Source organism: Eleutherodactylus coqui, chromosome 11, assembly GCF_035609145.1.
Source record: "Eleutherodactylus coqui strain aEleCoq1 chromosome 11, aEleCoq1.hap1, whole genome shotgun sequence".
Taxonomy (NCBI): Eukaryota; Metazoa; Chordata; class Amphibia; order Anura; family Eleutherodactylidae; genus Eleutherodactylus; species Eleutherodactylus coqui.
The window spans coordinates 101246753-101274441 of record NC_089847.1 but is presented as its reverse complement, the minus strand read 5'-3'; the positions used below and the strand labels follow the sequence as shown (position 1 = coordinate 101274441).

At 47.4% G+C, this 27689-nt stretch overlaps 2 protein-coding genes across 3 annotated transcripts; one reads left to right on the top strand and one right to left on the bottom strand.

Moving 5' to 3' along the window:
* Nucleotides 1–2242: 2242 nt before the first annotated feature.
* Nucleotides 2243–23217, bottom strand: CPSF7 (cleavage and polyadenylation specific factor 7). Of its 2 annotated transcripts, none has more exons than XM_066583170.1 (9): nucleotides 22989–23217; nucleotides 19162–19374; nucleotides 14047–14150; nucleotides 10057–10202; nucleotides 7895–8324; nucleotides 7107–7222; nucleotides 6373–6520; nucleotides 5352–5492; nucleotides 2243–3140 (listed from the first exon to the last, which is right to left on the bottom strand). In XM_066583170.1, the coding sequence occupies exons 1-8, from the start codon at nucleotides 23073–23075 to the stop codon at nucleotides 5357–5359; spliced, it is 1380 nt and encodes a 459-aa protein (XP_066439267.1). In that variant the 5' UTR covers nucleotides 23076–23217; the 3' UTR covers nucleotides 2243–3140; nucleotides 5352–5356. The 2 variants fall into 2 exon arrangements, with proteins under 2 accessions (XP_066439267.1, XP_066439268.1); XM_066583171.1 differs by having other exon boundaries at nucleotides 23022–23217.
* On the top strand, nucleotides 23197–26738 carry SDHAF2 (succinate dehydrogenase complex assembly factor 2). The gene is made up of 4 exons (XM_066583172.1): nucleotides 23197–23303; nucleotides 24189–24382; nucleotides 24508–24617; nucleotides 25923–26738. The coding sequence occupies exons 1-4, from the start codon at nucleotides 23277–23279 to the stop codon at nucleotides 26051–26053; spliced, it is 462 nt and encodes a 153-aa protein (XP_066439269.1). The 5' UTR covers nucleotides 23197–23276; the 3' UTR covers nucleotides 26054–26738.
* The last annotated feature ends 951 nt before the right edge of the window (nucleotides 26739–27689 follow it).

The window sequence follows — 27689 nt, the reverse complement described above, 5'->3', positions numbered from 1 at the left end:
CTCCCATAATACATATCATTGGGGAGATCAACAAATTATACTTGCGTGTGTCTGCAACCCTGAGGTTTTAAATATTTAATTAATAAAAGTTATATTCCAACAGTTTCTATTCAGTGCATTGTATGGAATGAAATCCACATGTAATATCAGCACAGATGTGCTGTGAAATCCATGTCAAAACATGTTGCAGTGTGCGGACTCAGGCGGAGGGGAACTTCCTGCAAACTTCATTTCAGGTGTATTGAGACCATAAAGATATATGGTTACAAAGGTGTACAGAGATCTAGGAAGGCTAGACTCTGGGCCTGTTGGTGTTAAAGGGGTTGTCCCGCGAAACAAAGTGGGTCTATACACTTCTGTATGGCCATATTAATGCACTTTGTAATGTACATTGTGCATTAATTATGAGCCATACAGAAGTTATAAGAAGTTTTTCACTTACCTGTTCCGTTGCTAGCATCCTCGTTTCCATGGCGCCCGTCTAATTTTCGCCGTCTAATGGCCAAATTAGACGCGCTTGCGCAGTCCGGGTCTTCTTTTCTCAATGGGGCTCCGTGTAGCTCCGCCCCGTCACGTGCCGATTCCAGCCAATCAGGAGGCTGGAATCGGCAATGGACCGCACAGAAGCCCTGCGGTCCACCGAGGGAGAAGATCCCGGCGGCCATCTTCAGCAGGTAAGTAAGAAGTCACCGGAGCGCGGGGATTCAGGTAAGCGCTGTCCGGTGTTCTTGTTTAACCCCTGCATCAGGGTTGTCTCGCGCCGAACGGGGGGGCTGTTGAAAAAAAAAAACCCCGTTTCGGCGCGGGACAACCCCTTTAAGTCCCTTCCGGCAGTCTGGTGCCCAGAGACTGGTTCTTTAGCTAGCCTGTGACGTTAGAGACCCTTCACACAGAACGGAATAGGCAGCACGATCATCGCACGCCGTAGTAAACTCTGCACCAAAATCCGCAGGCTACCTACAAATTTTGATGCGGAATTGAAAATGGCTTAAAACCTGCCAACAATTGGGCTTCAAAATCCGCAGTTACACCTGCGGATTTTGGAGTGGAATTCCACAGATGCAGATTTGGCTGCGTCCTGCGGCGTAATTCCGTCCCACACGAAAGGTCCCTTGAGGGAAATCGGTCATCAATAGAGATGAGCGAGTATACTCGCTAAGGCACATTACTCGAGCGAGTAGTGCGTTAGCCGAGTATCTCCCTGCTCGTCTCTAAAGATTCAGGGGCCGGCGGGGGGCGGGGAGCGGCGGGGGAGAGCGGGGAGGAACGGAGGGGAGATCTCCCTCTTTCCCGCCCGCTCTCCGTCGCAATTCACCTGTCACCCGCGCCGACCCCCGAATCTTTAGAGACGAGCGGGGAGGATACTTGGCTAAGGCACTACTCGCTCATCTCTAGTCATCAGCTATAATAAGCACCATAAACTAAGTTACGGTGCTTATAGTTTAGATGATGTGGACTCCAAGGGAGCCCGTCTTCATACTCACCTGGTCCTCTGTTGGTCCAATGGCAAAATCAGCTCATGCACAGCAAGTGCGACTCTTTTTAGAAGGCTGTGCATGCACTATCATAGAGATGAATGGGAGGTGCATGCACAGTCTCCAGAAAAAAAATAAATAAAAAAAAAAAAAAGGAAAAACACTAAAACACACTTTGGTTTTGCTGTGGTCACCGCAGGAATGAGGGACCAGGGGAGCATGAGACAAAGCTGCAGAAAAAGTCACTTGCAGACTAAGGGCGTTGCGGTATCCTGCAGCGGATCACCGCTGCAGGAGCCGCCACCAGGGAGCTGGTAGACGGATCTCCGCTGTCAGCCTATCAGCATGCTGCGAATCCCCGGCTGTGAGCAGAGAATCACAAAGCTATGGAAAGCTTCAGACGGCGTGATTCGTGGACAGGGGGCCTTACTCAGCAATATGTGATCATACCCTTATAAGAGCAGGCGAATGGAGTCCCGTGGCCAGATGGAACAGTCACGACAGAATCATATATCCCTCAACGGACCCTAATGATTATAATGGGGTCTGTTCAGTTTCCATTATGTCGTCCAGCATCCTCATGGACAAAAAAAAAAAAAAAGCCAGGATGCTGCATTATTTTATCAGCATCTTTGTGGAATCTGGCAATGGAGGCTTCAAATGGTGCCAACGCAGATATGTAGAAAGCGTAATGGCCATACCCTCCTTTTATATCATTTTCCATAGTTGATACATTTCACATAATGAAAAAGACGACTCGTGTAAAATATTGACAACGTTATCAAGTTTATTCACAATTCCCAGGTAGAGATAATGAATGTTTAGTGGGAGCAAGTGAATTTCCCATTGCTGTAAGGCAAGGGTCTTAAATGGTGCCTTGCAAGCTACAACTCCCCACCATGGATGCAAAAACTAAAAGTCTTGATACATCTTTTTTTTTTAATTAAAAAAAAAAGAAAAAAAAGAAAAGGAAAAGAAAAAGAATTCTTTTCAGTCCGAGCGCTGAACTCACACCTCCCATAGCCAACCGGCCACTGCGCTCCCTCCGTACAACCCAAGTACTATGGTTAGAATGGGACAGGGCAGGGAGTTAATTCACTTCTCCTCAACACCGAGTTCTCTTTTTATACAACACATTCAGCAACTTTTTCCAGCTCATCTCACCGGTCCGAGGACAAAACGGGGGGAAGCGAGGATGGATCGGGGACCGAAACAGACGGTATTAATTCAGTGCACTTATGGAACAGAGATGGTGGTTATAGGTGTCACCATATAGAAGTTAGATGGACTGTATATAAATAATCTCTTCGTATGAACAAACTGCAACAAGAAAAACACATGGAGGAGTCGATGAAAATCAATTCTTGTTTGGTGAACGGTGGCAGATCTTCAAAACGCAAAAAAAAAATGTTCTTCTTGGGAGACAGAAGAGCCATCGGGAGTGCAGCGTCTGCATCTTCTGAGAGCTTCCGGGCAGTCGTGTCGATGAGGAGCTGTGCTTTGTAAAGGAGACATAATGGTCCCTGCATGAAATGGAATAAATCCCGGGGAGGGGGCTGCGACGATTTGTAGCTGGAGGGTCAAGCATCATCTCTAGGTCACAACAACAAAATTGTCCCTCGTAATTAAAAAGAAAAAAAATAATCTCTGCATCATCGTGGAGACCTGGAGAGAGAAGAGTGCGGGTTACATTACATAGCGACAGTGGGCAAGGCTGGAAAAAAGACATATGTCCATCCAGTTCAGTCTATTACCCCCCCCCGAACGTTGATCCAGAGGAAGACAAAAAAAAACAAAACAATGAGGTAGAAGCCAATTTTCCTCATTTAAGGAAAATAAATTCCCTCCCGACTCCAATCTTTCAATCAGAATAATCCTTGGATCACCGACCCTTCTGAAGTAATCAGTGGCTATAACATGTAATATTGCATCACTCAGGAAAAGTGCCCAGGCCCCTCTATGGATTTTGCCATCACCACATCCTCAGGCAGACAGTTCCATAGTCTCACTGCTTTTACAGTAAAGAACCCCCTTCTACGTTGGTGTAGGAACCTCCTTTCCTCTAGACGTAGAGCAGGGGTGTCAAACTCAAATTTCACCGAGGGCCACATCAGGCTTATGGTGACCTTCAAAGGGCCGATTGTAAGGCCACCTGCAGAATTCTCGCAGCGGGATCCGACCCGAGCCCCTGCAGGAACCACCGTAGCACTCACCTGCTCCCACAGCTTCGGCTCTGATGTGTCGGCTGCCGAGCCCCACACAGAAATAGAGCATGCCGCGATTTGTTTTCTGCACGAGATTTCGCGCGGACAAACCGCGGCTGTCTGCATAGGATTACGTTTTCTAACGCAATCCTATGGCAGCTTCCACTGACGGAAATTCTGCGGGAAATCCCGCCGCGGAATTTCCGCCCGTGTGCAGGGGGCCTAAGACCGTATAGTAAGGGCTCGTTCACACAAGCGTATTTGCGTACATAATATGCAGTGAATAGAAGCCATTGATGTCAATGAGTTCATTTACATGATGTATATTTTCACACAGCATGACCTATTTAGTTCCGTACTACGTACCCCAATGGGCCATTGAAGTGAATGGGCCGGGCAAATACGTGGTGCATGTGCAGGAAACCTGTGTATTCACTGCATATTTGCGCACCATCTCAGTGGGCCCATCTGTGTTCCTTTTTACGTACGCAAATATATAGGCATAAGCGATTTTCGATTTACGAGCGCTAATAGTGACCCTGATAGTGGCCCCAGTAAAAATAACAACCCCCACAGTGGCCTAATTAGTAATATTAACCCCCTCAGTAGTAATACCCCCATAGCAACGTTAACCTCCCCTCAGTAATAATAATAAGCCCTCCCCCAGTGATAATAATAAGTCCCCTCCTCAGTAATCATAATAAACCCCCCCACCCAACCCATATACCTACCTCTTTCTTGCTGTCAGAGCTGCTCCGCCTCTGCTCGCGCTGAGCCGGGATGCACATTGACATGAGTGTGTGCGTCCGACACGCTTCCACCCCGAGTCCTCTCCTGCGGAACTGATGAGCAGGAGACTCAGGGGAGGAGGATCCTGGCTGCACATTGACATCAGTGCACGCCGGGATCAGCCGAAACAGCACGATTACCAGCGGGGAGCTGCGGCACCCCAGCTGGTAATCGCTGCAGTGGTGAGCTGCAGTGGTGAGCGGCGTCGGCACGCCGCGGGCCACATAACACCAGGCAGCGGGCCGTGTGTTTGACACGTGACGTAGAGAGTGTCCCTTGTTACATCCACAGTCCTGGGTATAAATAGATGATGTGTGAGATCTCTGTATTGTCCCCTGATATAGTTATACATAGTTATTAGGTCACCCCTCAGCCGTCTTATTTTTAAACTAAATAACCCCGATTTTGATAACCTCTATGGGTATTGTAGTCCATTCATTCCATTTATTACTTTAGTTGCCAGCCTTTGTACCCACTCAAGCTCTGATATGTCCTTCTTGAGTACTTGTGCCCAAAACTGTCCCCATTACTACATGTGTGGTCTGACCAGTCACGTGTAAAGAGGAAGAGCAATGTCCTTGTCAAGTACCCCCCCTAGACCTAAAGAGAAAGACAACATTTTTTGCCTTCCTCTTGATGAACATGAGGGTGGGAGGCTGAACTAGATGGACAGATGTCTTTTTTCATATCATGTTACTGTTAAAAGCTGAGAAATGCTACAAATACACTGCAATACTTCTCTTATACAGCCTGTATGATCATCACCCAGAGCTGCATTTGCTATTCTGTTGGTTGCCACTGGAGACAGTCAGCAAACTTGTTGTCAGATCGCTCTTTCACATTATTGTATAACCCTTCTAGCTTCACCCCTTTCACCCATTACCTGTACTAACGATGTCGGTCCTTGTCACGATGCCGGTCATGATAATAATCATCTGATCGATCTTCATGTGGGTCTCTGTGACGTCGACTGCTGCCTTCCCGTGACCGGCTAGGTGATCTATCTCTGGAGCGGTGTCTCTTCCTGCAAAGGCAATAATGGCAATGGCTCATATGTCTGGTCACACAGAATAAGGGGGTGATTTACTAATCCACCTTTTGTCAGAACCCCCATAAAATAGTACTGTAAAATTCCATTGGGCAGCGCCCCACAGTCTCACCGGCCCATTGCATCGGCTCAAACACAGTAAGGCCTCATGTCCACGGGCAAAATATGATTTTAAATCCGCAGCGGATCACCCGCATGCAGATCCGCACCCCATAGGGATGCATTGACCTCCCGCGGGTAGATAAATACCCGCGGATGGTCAATAAAAGTGAAAAAAAAAATTTTTTTTTAAAAATAGAGCATGGAAAAAAAACCGTGACATGCTCCATTTTCGTGCGGGTGACCTAAAATAAGAATAACTTACCGCAGCGGACTGGGCAGGTCTTCCCTTCTTCGTGGCCGGATCTTCTTTCTTCAGCCCGGCGGATGCCGAATACATCCGCCGGCCAAAGAAAGAAGATCCGGGCGTGAAGAAGAGAAGAGGTGCCCGGTCCGCTGCGGGTAAGTTTATTCTTATTTTCAGCGCTCATGTCCGCAGGGCAGGAGGGACCCGCTACGGATTCTCCATGGAGAATCCGGATTGGGCCTGATTTTCCCCGTGGACATGAGGCCTAAAACTAAACCAGCGGGATCAAAATATCAAATGCATCACAGTCAGAACCTGGGTTTTTATGTATGTTAGCAGTTTAGTCGTTCACGACCCTCGGCGACTCTAGAGGTCTCCCTCTATGTTTTTCGATTTGCATCCCACTACTTGTCTGGACCTGCAAAATTCCTGTTTCATCACGACTTCGGGCATAGCAAAATGTGATGGTCTGTTCCATCATGGTGGATGCTGGAATATTAGATTACTTACCTGGAAGAGTTGGCCTTGCCCTGTATTCCATGTAGGCAATCTCTGAGCGAGGTCAGGAGGACACGACAACGATCATCATTGGCTACACGAGATTCCTTTATGACAGCAATAGCCGTCTCTAGCGTTTTTATGGCATTTGCATAATCTCCTGCATGGAGGAAAAGAATTAGAAGGATATCAACTACTACAAGGGGAAAGAACAGCTATGACAGAACACAAATAACAGATATGCCAAAAATCGTGGGATAGAAACTAATATTATGTGGGACCCCCTTCTAGCATGTCAACTTGATGTGGGACCCCCTTCTAGCCTGTCAACTTGACATAGCATCGAATACATAAGCGGATGGAAGACGTCTGGAGAGATGCTGAGCCATGTGCTTGGATAACCACCCGTAGCTCTGTGCTATTTGTAGGATCTTGGGTGTGAATGTACCTCTGCACCGCATCCCATAAAGGATCAATTGGGCGCATGACAGACCAACATGCAGGCCACACCGTTTGTAGGAACTCTGGAGAACGCTCCTCAAACCAATTCTAAACCACTTGGGCCCAATACATTGTTTACCCAACAGCTCTTCCCATGTAAATGGGACATAATGTAGCCATCACCTGCAATAACACCACTTCCTAAATCAACCAACATACTGAAATCCCATGACTTTTGGCATATCCATGAATAGCAAAAGCCTGAGCAAAAGATAGATTTGGGGAAGGGGACAAAAATCTCATACCCGACGTTGCCCAACATACAGCATTGGAAAGTGCACTCCTTGATATCACTCTGTTTCTGTTCATTAGCTCTTCGAACTCTGTTTCGCTGACCGTGGGTTGTTGGAGTTTCATGTCCCTGAAAACAGAATAACCATTGATGAATAAGCTGTACTACTCTTTATCGGAAGCCGAGTGGTGACTTATGGTTACAGCAGTCTCCTAATTGGATACTAGAGTTTTCATTTGGGTTTTCTTTCTCGTGCATTTAGAACGCATCATACTTGGTTTGCAGGCTCTCCAAGATTAAAGTTTCTGGCTCATGGCATTCCCAGAACTGATTGGCTGGTCTCTTTACAGAATGCACACAAACTCAGCTCCCCCTCCACCTTCTTAGAGGCTGTGTAGCATAACCACACCCACTCAATACTACACAGCCATCTGTCTTATCCGATCTCTCTGATTAGCTGCTGGTCCAGTCCCCCATCACTGCTTATAAGAGCAGAAAATTCACCTAGAGTGAAATACAGCTCTCTGTAATAGTAGCTTTCTCAACTCTGTCCACCTGATCGCCACCAGTGGAAAGGCCATGAATGCACGTTCACAGCAGGGCAGCAGGCTGGGGAGCAGCTGAGAAACAACCAGTTTACTCTGACAGAATTTGCTACGATTTCAGTCCTCCACTCTGCAGTGCCTTGGAATACAATTTAAGCACAGAAACCAAAACAAATAATCACAAATTAATGATAAACCCATAAATATTCCTAATTTCTAAAAACACATTGAACGGGTGGGGGAGAGGGACACTTACCGTCCTTGTAGATAGGGATTGGAAATCATCTTGTATGGATCAGGTGGAGGGCCGACCATGGAATTTGGAGGAGGAAAAAAAGCCGGGTTCAGGTGAAGAGCTGGAGGCACACCGCCTGGGGGAGGCATCCCTAATGGAGGTGGCAGCCTTGGAGGAGGAGGCATAAGGTGGGAGTAGTGCATGGGAGGAATTGGAGGAGCTCGGTATACAGCAGGTAAGGCAGATGAAGGAGGCGGAGGAACTGACATTGGGGGGCGAGGGATGGACATAACAGGGATGCGGGAATTGTTCTCAATGAACGGTGGGCGTGCAAAATACGGCAAAACATTTTTGGGAGTTTCTGGTCGTGGTGATGACACAGCAGGTTCAGTGGGGCTGGAGAAGCCATCTGCAGGGTCCACCGAGTCTTTTGAATTGGAGACACCCTCCGCTGTAAAGCAAGAAGATTGCAAAATTAGTTGAAGAAAAAAATTACTTGAAAAGCAGAATTATGAAAACCTTGATAGTAAAGACAAACCCAAGGACTTATTATAGAGGAAGCATTACACCTAAACTAGTTCTATACAGTTTGGCAACAGAGCAGAAGATAGTGAATGAAGTGACCAACTAATACTTGCCAAACGTAATCCCCTCTGCCTTAAAGGGGTTGTCTCAGCAAGCAAGAGTCGCGTCCCCCACCCCTTCCCCCTCACATCTGCGTTTGGGGTTCCGTTTTTCTGCTCCGTTTGGGGAGCAGGAAAGGGGAATCCCGGCGGCCAAACTGCTCCATCTCTGGGTGGAACCGAACAGCACCAGACAGACTCCATTGACTATAATGGGGTCCGTCTGCTTTCTGTCCACCTGACTGGCAGAAGAAACATTGCAAGCAGTGCTTTTCCTTCCGGTATTTTGAGGCATATCCATGACGGAACCTACAGCCGGGGGTTCCGACGCAGAGGTGAAACTGGCCTAAGCCTCATTCACATAGACCCCAACAGGTCATGTTTTCAGGATTTCCTCAATATTACACAGGTGATGTAATTATTGTCGGTGTCTCAGACTTTGCCACAAGTGTTCTTACTATAGGATATCCTGAAACCATGACCTGTGGTGGTCCCTTGAGGACTGGAGTTGTGCACCCGTGCCTCATTCAGATGGGACAAGAGCAGAAATTTCTACATCAAATGTGCCACATGTCAAACCTTAATGACTTTTGCTAATAGAGGAGGGTTCTAGGACGTCCAAATAGAATGTGGCCAGGAGAAGTCTTTATGACACAGCTCATTTAAAATGGGCTGTCCAGTTCAGAAAACCCATTTTCACGTAGGCAATTCTGTGTAGGATCGCAATCTCTTGGCAGGAGTGAACAGCAGTTACCAAGAGCATCTCTGTCTGGAGGACTTAGCCTTACACAAGAAACCCATTGATATGAATGGGAACTGTGCAATTCTTCATTTCCCCTCTGGTGGCACTGCAGCGAAATTACACACTTACTGCCGGATTGACTGATTGGCGATCACAGCTGAGTACTGGGGGACACTTCGTGATCAGCTTATTGTCAAAGGACATTTCTAACACATGAGAACTGTTCAAAGCGGAGAGCCCGTATAACCCCTTAGTGACTGCCCTATAGTCTTTAAAAAAAATGAAAATAGAAACAAACAAAAAAAGGTCCATCACTAAGGGGTTAAGGTTTATCTAAAACGGTAAATGCAATTCTAGAACATTGATAATTCTAGTAATCTGTACACTACTAATATGGTCAGTACCAACCCAATGATGAAAAATATTGCAGGCTGGCTTGATTGGGGGTGTATTAACAAGTATATCACCAATTTTTATTTCCATTGACTTGCAATACTAGAGGATGGTAAACACAGATAGGAGAACAGGTCTTTAGTTAGGGCTCGTGAACAAGACCTTATTATAGCTCTATACATCCTCAAAGTTATAAGGAGCTGTAATGAGACACCCACAGAATGTAATGGCCCCCCATACACATAAAGCACAAGTCATCTGAGCCCAATGATTTCAATGGGACTGACGGCTATCATATGAGGGCCTCCCAAGTGGGAGGGGATGGGAGAGATCATGCTCATCAGATGATTTACTGCGGTGCACTGCTGTCTAAATATGACGCAAAGTATGCCTTTTCAGGTTACAAATGCGTAGGAGGTACTTACTTTTTCGCGCAATTGCCTCAAAGAAGGATAGGCTCTGCCTGTTTGCGGGTCGAACGTCCAGCTTCTTCCCATTTACTTTCTTTGCAGGCAACTGTTCCAAAATGTGATTCAAAGAGGCTTCTGAAGAAACGACCACCTCAGCATACCTACATTACAGGGAGCATTAACCAGCGTGCACACAGGGTGGAGTCTGACATAACTCTGCATTACAGTCCTACGCGAGAAAGCATTTAGTACCATTCACAAACACATACCTCCTTGTCTCCGTGCCTCAGACACACTTAAGAAAAACGAAACTGTGTGGCCTCCAGACCGAGGTGAAGCATATGGAGGGGATTCCTTCACATGTCTCACTGGCTATGGGCACTTTATTCATAGACTCTTGCTTGAGAAGGATCAGGGAGCAAGGCTTGCTTTGTGTTCAACTGCCTGAAGCCCTTCCCGCCACAAGACGTAAATGTACGTCCTGACAGAGGGGTACTTAACGCAACAGGACGTACACGTATGTCCTGTGGATAGCACGAGATCAGGAGAGATCCCGCGCTATCCGGCAGCGGGGGTCGGCTGTCACCAATAGCCAGCCTCCTCCTGCTGCAACAGCGGGGATGCATTGGAGCAGCGACCCCCGCTGTTAACCCATTCCCTGCCGTAATCTGTGTAGATCGCAGCATGCAAAGGGTTCGTAGAAGGAGCGAGCTCCCTCCGTGACGTCATCGTTCTCTCGCGATAAAATCGCGGAGAGCCCGACGGGTTGCCATGGCAACAGGACACCAGATACAGGCGTCCTGCATTGCCATTGCCTGTGATTGCTAATACAAGCAATAAGGCATTGCAGGACAGAAGTCCTGCTATGCCTTACCATAGCGATCATAGGTGTGATTGTACAAGTCCCCTATAGGGACATAAAAAGTGTAAAGAAAAAAAAAAAAGGAGAGGGAAAGGAAAGGAGGAACCCCCCTCCTTTTTCCCATGCTAGAATAAATTTTTTTTTCCTTAAATTAAAATCCCACATATTTGGTATCGTCACATCCGAAACTACTCGTACAATAAATTGAACACGCTTTTATCCTGCACGGCAAAAAATGTATAAAAAAAAAAAAGAAACTAAAAAAAAACGGAGGCAAAAATGCTTATTTTTTTCATTTTGCCTCCCAAAAAAAACACAATAAAGGTGATTAAAAAAGCAGTATGTACCCCAAAATGGTACCAATAAAAACTATTTTATAAAAATAAAACCTCAGAGCTCTGTCCATAGAAAATGTAAAAAGCTATAGAACTCTGAATGCAGCAATTTAGAAACAAAAAACTATTTAAAAAAAAAAAAGGGGTTTTATTGCGGGAAAAGTGGAAAAACTTTAAAAAAAAATTAATTTGGTATTGCAGTAATCGTACCGACCCGCAAAAAAAAGAAAAACAAACCAAAAAAAAACCTATGGTGTCATTTACGCTGCATCATTAACACTAAAAAGAAAAAACAAAAAAAAATAATGGCAGAATTGATGCGTTTTCTCGCCTTGCTATCATAAAAAAAAAAAAAAAAAAAAAAATTTATTAAAGTTTTACAATATAGTCTATGTACCCAAAAATGGAACCATCTAAAACTACAGTTCGCCACACAAAAAAAGCCATAAAAAAAAAAAAATGGGATATGAAAATCTGCCAAAAATCGTTGTGTCCTTATGGTCAAAATAGTAAAACTAAACAAAAAAGTTAAAAACACAAAAAAACCCCAACACACTAAAACTCCCCCCTGCATCAACAGGTGTTTAAAGGGTTTGTACCAAAGAATGTACTTATCAGCTATCACCACCCCCACCGATCACTATTCAGAAATGGCTCTGCAAATCATGTCCTGTGAGGAACGGTTCAAGGATCTGGGAATGTTTAGCTTTCAAAAAAGAAGGCTGAGAGGAGACTTAATAGCGGTCTACAAATATCTGAAGGGCTGTCACAGTGCAGAGGGATCAGCCCTATTCTCATCTGTACAAGGAAAGACTAGAAGCAATGGGATGAAACTGAAAGGGAGGAGACACAGATCAGATATTAGACAGTGAGGGTGATCAAAGAGTGGAACAGGTTGGCATGGGAGGGGGTGAGTTCTCCTTCAATGGAAGCCTTCAAACAAAGGCTGGACAGACATCTGTCTGGGATGATTTAGTGAATCCTGCATTGAGCAGGGGGTTGGACCCGATGACCCTGGAGGTCCCTTTCAACTCTACCATTTTGGACTAGTATAGGTGATTAGCATCTGACCAAGTCTTAATTGTTCCAAAATTAATGAACCACTAGTCACGCCTGAGAACTATGACTCCATTCATTTCTATGGGACTCTTCAGAAGTCCATTAGAAATGAATGGAACACAGGTGTGATTAACACTCCACTGATTCAGAGATTTTTGTGACCACCGTTGTTGTGATCGGTGGGAGTCTCAGCGTTGAGAACCACAACCAGACACTTAGCACCTATTCTGTGGATAGCAGATAAGTTTATCTTGTGGGACAACTCTTTTAATGATGCTTGGATATAAATCCAATAACTAACATCTCTTGATGTTCTACCAATGACGACAAGGTCGCTACGCCACCACCAGCCTGACCTTGAGTGTTACCATTCCTTCTAGTAAATTCTTCATAAAGCACTCTCACTGCAGCACTATGTGATATTATAGGGTCACTCCGGCAGCTACAGAGAATGATGGCTGATAACCGTTATATTGGAGAACCAGGATGTAAAGGCTACGGACACTTTGTGAAAGCAAGAGAGCAATAGCCGCTGGGATAGATGTCGGGTACTTGAGCGCCCAACAGTTGTCCCGTCTAAAACCGCTGCCGAACTGCACTTGAAGCCGCTCATATGAAGACATGGGCGTCCGCAGCTTAATTAAAGCATGCGGATTTGTTTTTCAGACCTCCTGGTCCAGAAAACAAAATCGCAGCATGCTCATTTTGCTGCGGTTCCCGCACGGACGGCTTCCGTTGACTGCAATGAAAAGCTGTCCGTGAGGGAACTGCAGGAAAATGGAGCATGCTGCGATTTGTTTTCCCGACCAGAAGGTCCGCAAGACAAATCCGAAACAAGTTGAATTGCAGGGGGTTGCAGATTCCACGGGAAAGCGGGAGATTTTTTATTTATTTTTTAAATCTCCACTGCGTATGTGCGGCGGTGCGCCCACACATCTGCAGAGAAGAAAGTGAAGACCTGCAGAAGACCCGGATAGGCAAGTAGAAGACCTGCAGTGTCTTCGGCCGCGGTCAGGGTCGGATTCCGCTGCGGGTTCCTGCATGCGGAATCCGAACCGCTCGTGGACATGAGTTAGCAGTAGTAGATCTGTTAGTTATTGTGGTTATACATTTGCTGATAATGTGCAAGACAGGAGAGAGCAGAGGGAAACCAAGACGTGGGGCCGGCCTCACCGACGGATCTCCTACTGAGACTTAGACTGCAGTGTCTAGACACGGTGATATGTAGAACAACTATGCAACAGTCTCCGGTCTCTCCTCGATGCCTGGCACTCAACCAGAAGCAGCAGGCTAGTGGTCACAAGCCGTTCATTGTGCACATGACCACTCAGCCAATCAGTCTTCTGCTGAAGCCTGCAATTGTGCGAGTGGCCATAGGCGCAATGAACGGCACAGGACCACCAACCTGCTTCTTCAGGGCTGTAAATGAGGGACATCGGAGCTCCAGGGAGCAGGCAAGTAATTTTTCTCTATTTCACACATTTCTAAGCCTGCGAATATTTTTTTTCCTAAATACTGAAAAACCTCATTGCAAAAAAATGATTGCCAGCTGAAAATACATGGGTCAAATTGAAAAAAAAAATTCCCTCCCCCAAAAGGTGTCCATAGCCTTTTAGTAATTTCCTGATGCTTTGGACAACCTCAGGTAGACCTACACATCAAGGTATCGAAATTTGTGAATGTTACCAAATGTACTCCAATTCTCGCACCATGTTAGTTTTTAAACATTCAGGGAGTCTTCATTCTTACCCTTTCGATTTGCCATTTGCTCGGTTCTCTGCAAATTTCAGTTCCACAGGGTCATGGACGCCAACTGAGCGGATGGCGGCGAGGAGCTGCTGATCTGTCGTCCACTGGTGAATGAAAGAGGGAACGTCATCAATGACAAGTGCAACCTGGCGCCGCTCTGATCTCACCTTTCTATACCTTTGTACAGCGTAACTTTCTGCTTAATAGTGGTTATCCAGGACTTAAGTATTACAGATCCATCTTCAGGATACATCAGAAGTATCACCTACCTGTGGATGTTACTGGGTATGTGACTAGTCAGGTGACCATTGTGTTGTATGCACCCAAAAATCAGACAATTGCATCATGGCTGCCCGGACTTGTGATGATATCTGTCGCCAAGGCTAGTCATGTGACCATCATGTCACGAGTCATTACATAACAATGACGGGATCTAGATGCCAGATGCCAGGTGCCAACGTAAGCCATGACAGCTGCATCACCAGATGATCATTACATCCCACCGCAGGCGTAACAATCGCCATAACCATGGGATGATTCAGTCTTTATATAAAGGATGGCAGTGTAGATGACATGTTTACATACCCAAGTCAATGGATCTCACAAATATATAGGGCTATCACTCAAAGATAGTAAAGCCTAACATACATCACCAAACCAACAGATTGCCTTAATAATGAATGCTAAACTTTTAGTAACCCCAATAGGAACTAATACACTGGCAGGCCAAAAGTCATGGGACAGGAACTAATATAGTGCAGGACCCCCCTGCTCCCCATAGCCCTGCAAGATGCACCAACTCCACAAGTGCACAGAAGATGTCAGGAGGGAGGTTGAGCCATCTGAGTAACCACCCACCGCTCCGTGAAGGTGCAGGACTTTGCGTACAATGAACGGACTTTAACACTACATCCCATAAATGGTGGATTGGGTTCACGTCGGGTGAACGTGCAGACACACCACTCTTCAGAAAGCTCCTCGAGTCAATTCTGGACAACTTGGGCCCAATGACACGATGCAGTATCCTGCTGGAATATCCCATCATTGTGGGGGTAGACGAAGTTCATGAAGGGCTGCAAACGGTCACCAAGCAGTGAGATGTAGCGGGCATCAGTCAATGATGCATCTAGCAACCCAACCCATGCCATGAGAACCCCACACCAGGATGGAACCACCACCAGCCTGCACAGCGCCTTGTTCACAACCAGGGTCCGTGGCTTTATGGTGTCTGCACCACACAGGATCCCAACCATCAGTCCGAAACAATTGGTACTGCGACTCATTGGACCACACTACATGTAGCCAGTCCTCTAGGGTCCATTTACCAACCTCCTACGCCCAGGGGAGAATCTTTTCTTTCCATATCCCATGGCAGCTAGAGACCGCCACACTGACCTGCGGGATATACAGGTGGGGCCTCCTGCACCAAATGTGGATGTGATATCTGCCAGATTCGCTTGTCTGTTGACACGGACAGCTCAAGCCAGTCGTGAACATTAGGCATCAGTGGGTGGCCACTGTGGGTAGTAATCCCTTCCATGACATATTCACCATAGACAACCAACACCCTGGCTTAAGAAACGTTAAATGCCCGCATAACTTTGAAACCTGAATGACCCAACGGTCTGGTCCCACTATCATGGCTGGTTGGAACCCTGATAATTCGCCTCACCTTGCCACAAGCATGTTGGCCAGTGTTCAACCTCATAACTTATACAGGTGGAGCCATTCCGAAGCGTCACCTGAGGCAACACCACTTCATTATCACTTGACATATTGCTATCCCATGACTTTTGCCACATCAGTGTATGCCAACCTAGCAGATTCCAAGAAGGCACTTTGGGCACCTATAGGGGTCAAATGTGGTGTGAATAAACCATAACACATATTACACACTTATAGCCCTTAGAATTTGAGGAGGTCATTACATTCCAACCACCACGCGCAGGAGACACATCCACGTCTAGGACAGTTCTACGCACGACTACTCACCGCAATGCCAACTCCTCATATTACATGCAGAGACCCCGGGGAAGTTAATGCTGAAGAGATGCACATTGTAAAGGGTGAAATCCACAGCTAAAGCCCCCTGCTGCAGATTTCAGTTCCACCCGGAGGTCAATTTACACTGCAATTTACTTTGTAGCCGGTGGGTGAGATTTAGTAAAATATATACCCTGTTTCCCTGAAAATAAGACATACCCTTAAAATAAGACATAGCATGATTTTCCAGAATTTTTGAGGATGCAAAATGATTTTTCAGGCTTTTTGAGGATGCTTGAAATATAAGCCATACTCCAAAATTAAGCCCTGCTAACAGTTAATAAAAAAAAGTCAAACCTTTTTGAACAAAAATTAATATAAGACACTGTCTTATTTTCGGGGAAACACGGTACTTACTGCTACTGCGAGGAAAACGTACATTCCCTACATACAATTTTGTTGTGGGAGATGTGCAATGTTTTCAACCCATGTGGACGAACGCTTAAAGCGAAACTCTGGTCCCAGACAAACAAAGATGGTCGCACCACTTCTCTGACTACCTGCATACTGCGCATTATTATGCATCATCAGTCTGAAAACGCTATCTTTTCTCTTTAAGGAGATACCTAGAAGGTGAGTGAGGCAACTTATAAGGCCAATCATGCTCCTCTGGGTAATATGCAAATAAGGAAGATGGAACAATACCTCCACAGCGCCACCTATTGGATGACAGCATTACTTCAAGCCAATGTTAGACTCTTTATATAAGCCTTGTAACAATTCCAGGTCATTAACCCCTTAATGACACGGTCCCTTTTTCTTTTTCCATTTCGTTTTTTTCTCCGCCATTCAAAAAAAATCGTAACTCCTTTATTCATCCATCGACGTCGCTGTATGAGGGCTTGTTTTTTGCGGAACGAGTTGTAGTTTTCAATGGTGCGATTTAAAGTACCATAAAATATACTGAAAAACTTTTTAAAAAGTCTAAGTGGAGTAAAATGAAAAAAAAAAGTTCGGGGGATTTAAATTCCGCTGTCAGAATTGACAGCAGCATTTAAATGGTTAAAGGGGTTGTCCCGCGCCGAAACGGGTTTTTTTTTTTTTTTTAACCCCCCCCCGTTCGGCGCGAGACAACCCTCATGCAGGGGTTAAAAAAACAAACCGCTCAGCGCTTACCTGAATCCCGGCGGTCCGGCGTCTTCATACTTACCTGCTGAAGATGGCCGCCGGGGTCTGCTCCCTCCGTGGACCGCAGCTCTTCTGTGCGGTCCATTGCCGATTCCAGCCTCCTGATTGGCTGGAATCGGCACGTGACGGGGCGGAGCTACACGGAGCCGGAATTCTGCACGAGCGGCTCCATTGAAGAGAGCAGAAGACCCGGACTGCGCAAGCGCGGCTAATTTGGCCATCGGAGGCCGAAAATTAGTCGGCACCATGGAGACGAGGACGCCAGCAACGGAGCAGGTAAGTATAAAACTTTTTATAACTTCTGTATGGCTCATAATTAATGCACAATGTATATTACAAAGTGCATTATTATGGCCATACAGAAGTGTATAGACCCACTTGCTGCCGCGGGACAACCCCTTTAATAGCCGCGATCGGCTGACGCCCGCACTGTAACCTCTCTTTATACATACCGCGCCGCTCCATGACGTACCGGTACGTCATGGAGCAGGAAGGGGTTAAAGAGTCTAACATTGAAGGAATGCGGCCTTCCAATAGGTGGCACTGTGGAGGTTTCATTAGTCTAAGACACTACAGACTGCTTAGATTGACCAGAAGCAGCCAAGTAAGAAGCACCGGCCAATCATAGCAACATGTAAAGTCTTAAGGCGCTTTGACACGCAGCGATTATCTTCGGATTCCCGCAATCCAGCGAGAATCTGAAAAATTATTGTTCATTGCTAATGCATGCAGCGACTGAATAACGAACGCAAACTTGTCAGCTTCATGTTCATCTTCTGCATGCAGGAAACTCAACGACGTACCGTTCCGTGTAAACAGGCCGCCGTTCGCTTATGAGCGACTGCCTACTTACTGTGAATGGAGGCGGGATTGCCGGAACGGTCCCAGACTCACTCCGCTTCCATTCCCTGATGTAACGATCATCCCTGGGACAACAGATGCCCGACAGATAGTCCCGTGTTAAAGCAGCCTTAGGCCGCCTGCAGACGAGCGGGTCAGATCCGGCAGCGAGAATTCTCGCCGCGGGACCCGACCCGAGAGCCTGCAGAGACGAGTGCGTACTCACCCGCGCCTGGCGGCCCCGGCTCTTTCATGTGCCGGCTGCGGCGCAGCCGGCGCATGCGCAGACCGGAGCCGGCGGCCGGGTGAGTGCGTGCCCCGCACAAAAATAGGACATGCCGCGGTTTGTTTGCCGTGCGAGATTTCGCGCGGCCAAACCGCGGCCGTCTGCATAGGAGTGCGTATTGTAATGCACTCCTATGCAAACTTTCAGTGGCGGAAATCCCGCGGCGGTATTTCCGCCCGTGTGCAGGCGGCCTTAGGCTACATTCTCACGGGCGAGCAAAATACCGGCCAGAGAAACTCAGCCAGATATCGCACTCGCCAACGTGCTTGTCACACACAGATCCGAGGAGTTTTTCATTCAAAAACTCCTCGCATCACTTCTGTGAAATTGCGATCTCTGCGCGCACGTTTCGCATGCATCAGAGGATCACAAGTGTTTCTCCTCACTTTTAATGGGAAACAACCCATCTCACTCGCATGCACATCACACACCATTAAAGATCCCACTAAAAACAATGGCGAGGAGTTCCGGGGGGGGGGGGGAGGGAACGCCAAAATAATAGGCATGCGGCGATTTTTAACCTCGCAGCAACGCTGTGAGGACACACCAAAAAAATCGTGCATGCGGATAATGCAATGTTCATATTTGCGCGAGTTTTGTCCGTCTCGCAGCGCTTGTGTGCAGGTAGCCTACCGATGCATACTAATGCGGTGTACATCAGTAGTAAGTCAGAGAAGCAGTGCGGCCATCTTTGTTTATCCAGGACCGGAGGGTCGCTTTAAGATTGCAATTCCGCGCTACGCTACTTCACCGCCAGCAGCTATAATGATGAAGAGATACATTCACGGACTAGTTCAATAACGAGCGGCGGCGCTCACCCACGTGAAGTTCCCGATATACACGGAGGCCTTCTTGCGCGCATTATTGTACGTATACAATACGGCCGGGGTTTTCTTGTTTGACTCCGCAGAGGTGGCCTGTATCGGGGAGGTGGGCTCATTACTCTTCCCGTCAGCGTGCGCCGAGCCAAGAGATGCGACCGCCAGGACGTCATCGTACAGGTCTACCTGCTCCGCAGCAAATTCCGACTCCTGGGGAAAAAAAAGAGAGAAAAGCGGTATTAGTAATCCTGGAATCACATGAGTGTGCGACATGCAGAGGAGCAGGCAAGATGCCGGAAAATAAGACATCCATAGTGTTAGTATGAAGGAAGAGCAACCCAGTGCTGCAGAGCATCGCACCCAACAAAAGAAACCACCTGTGTTAGGTATTGTAAGGTTCTTAAAGGGGCATGCACACATTTGCACCAAACTATTTTTCTATTGCTCACACGCATCTGAATAAAGCGATTCTGTATTCATGCAGAGCATATTGATTTCATGTTTTAACAGTCTGTGTATACAGCTCCTATGCAGAGCTATGCCCCTCTGTACCGTTCATCCCCAATCAGATTGCATTTGTTAGCAGCACATCTCTGTCCACAGGTTGAGGAGGTGTTGCTGCCGACATGTGAGCATTTTTATGCATAAAGGATCCGATAAGCTAAAGAATGAATGCTTGCGCAGTCATCACCTGCTTAGACGCATGTTCACGCAGGCCAATGATCGGGCAAAAAAAAAGTACATTCGTATCAATGTTCTTGCCAGAACATAGGCACGTACGAAAGGGACTTAAGCCGGATTCATACAAGAGTATGCATATTTGTGCACACATTTGCACATTGGTCATTGCAAGTTTCAACCCTGTAGACAAACACGCCCAATGGCTACTTTATTAGAGATTTCGGCATCTGACATCACAAAGTGACACGTATGCACAACCACAAAGGCTGCCCATACACATTAGACAGCTGTTCGCCGAACGCTCGCTTGACAGACCGCCATCTCCCTGGTCATCTCCATACATGCTTGTCTGCGTGCGCTAAATGTAGCAAGGCAAAAAAGCCTCAGCCAGACCCCTTTGCCTCTCCACCATTATGTCCTCCAAGAGCGGAAATCCATCCGCTGGTCCTCATTTCCCCCAACATCTGTCATTAGGGGATCAGATCGGGATGTAGTGTATATCCCCAACCAAAGCTGCAAGCTGTGGTTTTTGCCACGTGACGTAAACCACCTGAAAGGGGGATTCTGGGATTTTTTTTTTTTTATTGAATTCAACGGGAGTCGCGCCTGCAATACCAACTTCGACCACTCTGTTATGATCAGCGCTGACCCCAGTAACAGAGGCCCTGGAAATCAGCTGATCGATGGGGATCTCAGTAGCAAGTACCTGGTGCCCATCCATAGAGAAAATGTAAAGGTCCCAGAATACCCCTTTAAATGGCTGTAGCTCGCACTGGTGAAGCTCGTTATAGGGTTTTTCCACATCTAGGATACTAATCCTCTATCCTCAGGGCAGAATATGAAATCGGGAGGGGTCCGCAGTTCAGGATCCTCACCGATGGCAGACATGGCTGTAGCCCCTTCTCAGGGTAGTCACATCACATTCATCAGTCATATGGTGTAAGAGTAGCTCCATCCCATTCAATGAACAGGACTGAGTGCAATACCAGGCACAGCCACTATACAATGTGCGACACTGTGCCGCCCGGTATGCAGTTAAAGGGGTAGTCCAGTTACAGGATGGGTTTTTTTTTAAGTTTTCACCCATCCACAGAATGAGTGAAAACTAATAGATCAGTCGGCGTCTGACCATGAGGACCCCAGCGATCCTGAGAACAGCGTCCGGTCTCCCTTGTTATCATGACAAGAGGCTGCCAGTATCTTAGCCCTGGAAAAGCCCTTTAGGCCTTACGCTGGGTTCACACGGGGCAGAATTGCCACGTATCACCATTGCAGATCCGCAGGATGAAAAAAATGCTACATTTGCAGCGCAAAGTCAGTGTGTTTGGCAAAAAGATGTTCTCACAGAATGTAATTTTTCCGCGGTATTTGAAGACGCAGCGTGGCAATTTTTTGGACATTTCCGTGGCATTTTTTTTGCCCATAGGCCTCCGTGTACGCTGGAAAAATGCTGGAAATAGTTTTTAAAAAGCTGCGGATTTTACCGCACGTCTTCTCCATGTAGAAAAACCGCACATAATGCGCGACAATAAACGCGAGATCGAATTAAGCTCATCAGCGGTTCAGCCGCAAATGTGGAATTTCCACAGCAAAGCCGCGATAAATCGACCCCGCGTGAACCCAGGCTAAGGCCGGATCCCCATGGAGCGTAAGCGGTTTTTGCAGAAAAGGCGTTGTGCATTTTCTAGGGCATACTGCATGTTTTTGTGCGCTCGAATTGCGCACCAATCCTCGCATGTGAGCGAGACCTTTGAAACTGAAGGGTTCTATCCCCCGCGCCGCCGTCCCGCTCTATCCCCCGCGCCGCCGTCCCGCTCTATCCCCCGCGCCGCCGTCCCGCTCTATCCCCCGCGCCGCCGTCCCGCTCTATCCCCCGCGCCGCCGTCCCCTTCTATCCCCCGCGCCGCCGTCCCCTTCTATCCCCCGCGCCGCCGTCCCCTTCTATCCCCCGCGCCGCCGTCCCCTTCTATCCCCCGCGCCGCCGTCCCGCTCTATCCCCCGCGCCGCCGTCCCGCTCTATCCCCCGCGCCGCCGTCCCGCTCTATCCCCCGCGCCGCCGTCCCCTTCTATCCCCCGCGCCGCCGTCCCCTTCTATCCCCCGCGCCGCCGTCCCCTTCTATCCCCCGCGCCGCCGTCCCCTTCTATCCCCCGCGCCGCCGTCCCCTTCTATCCCCCGCGCCGCCGTCCCCTTCTATCCCCCGCGCCGCCGTCCCCTTCTATCCCCCGCGCCGCCGTCCCCTTCTATCCCCCGCGCCGCCGTCCCCTTCTATCCCCCGCGCCGCCGTCCCGTACGCTCACATGTAGCAAAAATGATGCCGGTTTTCCACAGCTGAAAAGTCTGTGTGAAGGCTCGCAGCATTTCCGCATCCAAACCCCGCAGCCTCCGCCGCGCTCCCTTCACTCCGGGATGCTTAGTGTTGGCGGCACACCCCGTCACCCGCATCACCTGACCTGGCTGCGCTCTCCGTCCTCCAGGGTGAGGGGGCGCTGTGGATGCTGGATTCAGCATTGCTCTCCGTGTGACCCGCGGGTCCGTTCATATGGATAGCGGTGCCCATTCTCCACAGCGAATATCAACACCAATTTTGCGCCATTAGTTTGGATTTTGGCGCGGCTCTGCATCCGATTTACTTAGATCAGTGAGATCGGCTGCCGATTCGCAAAACGGCATGGATTAAGATTTTTTCTGTCCCAGTTTTGACGCAAATTTTCCCGCTACAGTAAATCAGCGCCAATGTTCCGCTACATGGTGCCCTAAAACCGTACAGACCGAACGCTTCTCCGCTGCGCTGCCAAAACCGCCCATGACTCGACCGCGCAAATATACCTACACAGGTGACGGCAAGTAAAAAAGTCATCTCGTCCTGCTCCGGATTGGAGGACAGAGATCACATGACAGCTCGTACGGTCAACATATTTAAAAACAAAGCGGCAGCTGTCATGTGATCCTTCTTAGCCAATCAGAAGTGAGGAAGGCGATCACATGACTGCTTTATATACCATGCAGCTCTGCCATCCTCATTCATTCTTCCTGTCTCTACAGACTGGATGGCTGATAACAGATAGCAGCAGCACATGACACATGGAGGTAGGACGTCACACATGCACCGCACATACAAGAAGGAAGGAAGAAATGGCTGTACATCTCTCTTGGCGCCGGCCCGGGTCTCCCCCACCTGCATGAACTCCTCCTCGGCGTAAATATCAATAAGATCCGCCCCGTCCGCCATACCGGGCCCCCGGCTGTACGGATCCGGCGCTGCTCCCGGCTGTGATGTCAGCAGTACCGGCCCGCGCCCGCACTCGTCTCCGCACTGTGAAAGCAACTCGGCAGCTCCCACAATCCCGCGCTTACCGGAACTTCCGGCCAGAGGGGCCTGCGCGCCGCGACTTCCGGCCGCGGCGTGACGTCACAGGAGCCGTACGGCGAGATGCTGCTGCAAAGAGTCAGAACTCGGGTGAGAAGACTGCTGGGGGGGGGGGGCTACTGATATTATGGCATGTCCTACAACACTGTGCCTGAGAACTACAATTCCCAGCATGCCTGCCTGCAGCTGTTAGGGAATGCTTGAAGTGCTAGTATTTTATACATATATACACACACAAATGGCAAAATGTGCAAAAAAAGGCTATTTTTAAATTATTTTAATGGTTTTTTTTACACTATTTTTTAATTGTTTTTGTTTTACATGACATAGATGTTACCTGTTCTTATCTATTCCCTCTAACAGCCGGTCCCGCGCCATCCACATGACATAAGGTTACGTCCTGTCGCATTAAGTACCCCGCAGCCAGGACATAAACCTACGTCCTGGGGCGTTAAGGGGTTAAATAGGGTTGTCCAGCTAGAATTTAACTTTTTAAAATCAGAGCTGAAAGGGTTAAAAGAATAAAACAAACTGTACTCCACGGTGGAAGTCAGGTGACCGCTGCCTGCCAATCAGAGGCTGCAGTGTCCCTGCTTGTTGGCCTGACATCAGCGCTCACATCCTGGGCGTCGTGATTCCAGGAGTTCCGAACATTGACGCTGTGGCCTCTGATTGGCTGCCAGCGGTCACCTGACTTCCACTGTCAACACACTGGAGGATTTGCAGTGCTTTCCAGGGAAGTACTCCTTTCTTTTATTGTTTTAACCCTTTCGGCTCTGATTGCCAAAAGTTAAATTCTAACCAGACCGCCCCTTTAAGGATGGGGAATAGTTTGCTAATAAAGGATGAAACTATTTTTTTGGAGTTTTTTTTATCTCCACTTTTCAAAAACCATAACTTTTTTTTATTCTTCCGTCGACCTGAGCAGATTTGTCTTCTAGGACATTTGGATTAATGCTCTCCTTATTCCTGCAGTGTGCGCTTCTCTCATCTGCGTTCATTCGCCATGGACCGCGGTTTATGACAACGGGCGATACGGCGAGCAGCGCAGCAGACATCCAGCTACCTGCGTGGAAGGAGCGCGAAAATGAACTCCTAGAAGTAAAGAGGGCGAGACTATTGTATGAGAGCCGGAAGAGGGGCATGCTGGAGAACTGCATACTGCTCAGGTAGCGCAATTGTCTGTTGGCGTTTACGTGTACGGCTCCATCCTCCACTCAATATGACGTCTATGTGTGCTGATCGTCTCCTGTATACTATATACTCTGCTGATGATGTCTTTTCTGTCTTGTAGTCTGTTCGCCAAAAAATACCTCACCACCATGACAGCGGCACAGATGTCGCAGTACGATCGACTCATCAACAAGCCCAGCAACGACTGGGATATATACTACTGGGCCACAGGTACAGCGACTGTGATGAATGGGTTAACCCTTTCCAGTCCAGTTTCCCTGCCACCCACACACTTCCCAGCTTTTATTTATTTTGGGTGTTAGTGTTAGGCTAACATCACACAGGTGAGTGTGATACTGGGCCATGAATCACGGCCCGGTATCGCGCTCGTGAACATGCGATTTTTTTTTTTTTTTATTATTATTTATTTATTTTTTTTCTACCACAGATGCAAGGCGGTTTTGCGAAGAAGCGATTTTTTTTTTCCACCGTGGCTGACAGTTACGGCGGAGGATCACAAAGTTTCTCCCATTGTTTTCAGTAAGGAAACCTCGCATCACATTGTACCGCGTGTACCTAGCACGCCGTGCGATGCTGACACAAGCCCCATTGAGTATAATGGGAGATGCGATGCGCAGGCACACCCTAAAGATAGGACGTGCCACGATTTTTTTCCAGCACCGCAATAAGATGTGGGAAAAAATCACTCCTGTTTAGGACCCCATTAGATCTCGCAACAGACAAAGCTTGCGCGATTTTCTCTGCCATCTGAGAACGACCTTAGAAACGCGTCGGACCTCGCCCAACATGGGAGCTATGCAGGGAAATCTCAATGTAGAACGAGGTCCGACACTGGATTGGGAAGGGTTAAACCTTTGACACTGATAGTTGCTGGTGGGAATGAGAAGAGTGTTTACAGCCGTTCGCATAATCGCTTGCGAAGGACAAATTTACTTTTGTAGAAAGTAATCTAAGCAACTTTATACTAAGAACAAGAAGCATAAACATTGCTGTAAACTCACTCCAGAGCTTAGCTGCATAAATTAAAAGGGATCACCAGGATTCGGGATAGGTCATCAGTAGCTGATCAGCGGGGGACCACTGCTTGGGATTCCCACTGATTCTCGGCACCGCCGTTAGTATGGACAGCACTGGAAGCAGATAGCACTGTCTGTATTGCAGTGCTCCACTTTGGTACTGCATGTGCAGCACGCATTGAATTCATTGGGAGCTGTGCCTGCAGTACAAAACAGGGCCACTGCAATACAGACAGCGCTATCTGCTTTCATCATTAGCCACACTGATAGCAGATCCTGTCTGATCAACAGGGATCCTGAGTGGCGGGCCTTCACGGTTCAACTTAAAGACATAACCTGAGAATAGGTTGGGTCATCAATAATAAAATCTCTGGAGACCCCCTTTAGCAGGGTGTATATGAAGAATTGTAAGCCTTGTACGAACTCAAACATTGAAGACAGGCTTATGGGGTCGTATCATATGGACAGTCTACTCACCTGCTCTACGTTGTTTTTACAGGGGTAGCGGAACCTCCTGAGGAGTTCAACAATGAGATTATGCATAAGCTACAGGAATTTGCCAAAAACCGTGATAAGGAGCAACGTCTGAGGCAACCGGACTTGGAATATTTATTTAAGGAGGCACAGTAAAGGTCTTCTGACACCAGCAGATTTTCTGCCCTGAACGAGTCCCAATTACTGTTTTTACAGGTCAATCAACACTCATTCAGTTCCATTTACATAGTGCAATTAGCACTACTCTGTCTGTTAAGGCCCTTTTACACGCAATGAGTATAGCTAAAAATTTCTTAAAACAATGGCCTTTGAGCGATAATCATTGTGTGTAAATGCTACCATCATGCACTTTTTGTTTGAACGATGATTTTTAGGTGAGTTTAAAAACCATCGTTCAGACCGCACGCTGGGAGCAAGAGATAACATTGTATTCTCTGTGCAGCCCATGAGAGGAAACAGACCACAGGCTGTTATCTACATGGGAGCTAGAGATGACATTGTTTTCCCTAAGCAGTGCATGCCAGAACAATGGAGCTAATTGCAGAGCTCAGACCTCCTGCTGAGTTCTGCAAACAGCTTCTGGAGGTTAATTTGCACGCAAATAAAGCTGATAAAGTACTAATGGGCATAAGTGCAGCCCTTTACTTACTGCTGATTGTTGTACCCTTCCCAAATAGCAGCAACTTGTACACGATTCTTGTATAGACCAATATTACTGAAAACAGTAATATCAATATATTAAATAATATTCATAAAGTAACGTGTGATTGGTGTAAACTCATATTACTATCTTCAATAAATTAAAGAACTTAAAAAACAAGGACACAACTTGTAGAGTTATTATTAAAGGGATTGTGTGATTAAGAAACCCTCAGAACATTTCTCTGTCTGAAGAATCCAGCACATTCGTACATGACACAGACAGCCCAATGATGTCCACGGACACGGAGTATACAATGTAGGACAGCGCCCACAATTGGATATATAGTGCATAAATTATATGCATATGTGTCTTTTCGGGAACAAGGAAAGGGACTTACCTGGCGCAAGCAGCAGAGTTCCTGGTGGAGGACCAACCCGCTTGCACCCAAATCCTCGTTAGCTTTGTAATCAGAAGCCTTACATCCCACAGGACATCTACAAATTGGAGTGCAGCAAGAGAATATCAAGCCCCACACTCAGGCTTTGTTCCCACGAGCATATATCAGACCGCCATGTTCAAAGTCAGCCGATATATGCTGTGATCTGATGCATTGGATTCCAATGCATGTAGTCTACACAAAGCCAGCCTTTATAAGCTGCGGCGTAAGCCGAAGATGTAGTAGTCCTCCATATTCATGAGTGGTGGGAACTCCCTGCCCTCATACCGCTCTTTCGCAGTTTTCTACCTATGCACAGTATGTTATCAACCCTTAACAACTGCCATATTGCCTTTTTACAGCGGCTATTCAGGGTGCTTCTTCTGATTTGCTACCTTTTTACAGCGGCAGTTCAGAAGCAGCTGTGTGCACCAGACTACTTCTAATCAAGAAACCCAAACTGTTGCTTCAGGGCAACGATCAGAGACCAATAGAATTGGCTCCGATCATATGGTGGCTGTGATGACTAACCATAGCCACATACAAACTTTGTACTTTATACGTAGCTCATTGTTATACGCGTCTCCTTACACTTGTTACTTTTGCAACACCCCATTGGGGTACTCTGGACACTTGACTAATATGAAGAGCTGGGAGGGTTAAGTGTTGGCTTGTCACGGCGGCACTTACCA

Excerpts from the sequence above, each read along its gene's own strand:
- CPSF7 (XM_066583170.1), bottom strand. The coding sequence starts at position 23,075 with ATGGCGGACGGGGCGGATCTTATTGATATTTACGCCGAGGAGGAGTTC. Across the intron at positions 14,151-19,161 it reads ATATCGGGAACTTCACGTGG|TGGACGACAGATCAGCAGCT; the intron begins GTGAGCGCCGCC and ends TTCATTCACCAG. Across the intron at positions 8,325-10,056 it reads TGAGGCAATTGCGCGAAAAA|CGGAGGGTGTCTCCAATTCA; the intron begins GTAAGTACCTCC and ends CTTGCTTTACAG.
- SDHAF2 (XM_066583172.1), top strand. The coding sequence starts at position 23,277 with ATGCTGCTGCAAAGAGTCAGAACTCGG. Across the intron at positions 24,383-24,507 it reads GAGAACTGCATACTGCTCAG|TCTGTTCGCCAAAAAATACC; the intron begins GTAGCGCAATTG and ends TCTGTCTTGTAG. Across the intron at positions 24,618-25,922 it reads TATATACTACTGGGCCACAG|GGGTAGCGGAACCTCCTGAG; the intron begins GTACAGCGACTG and ends TTGTTTTTACAG.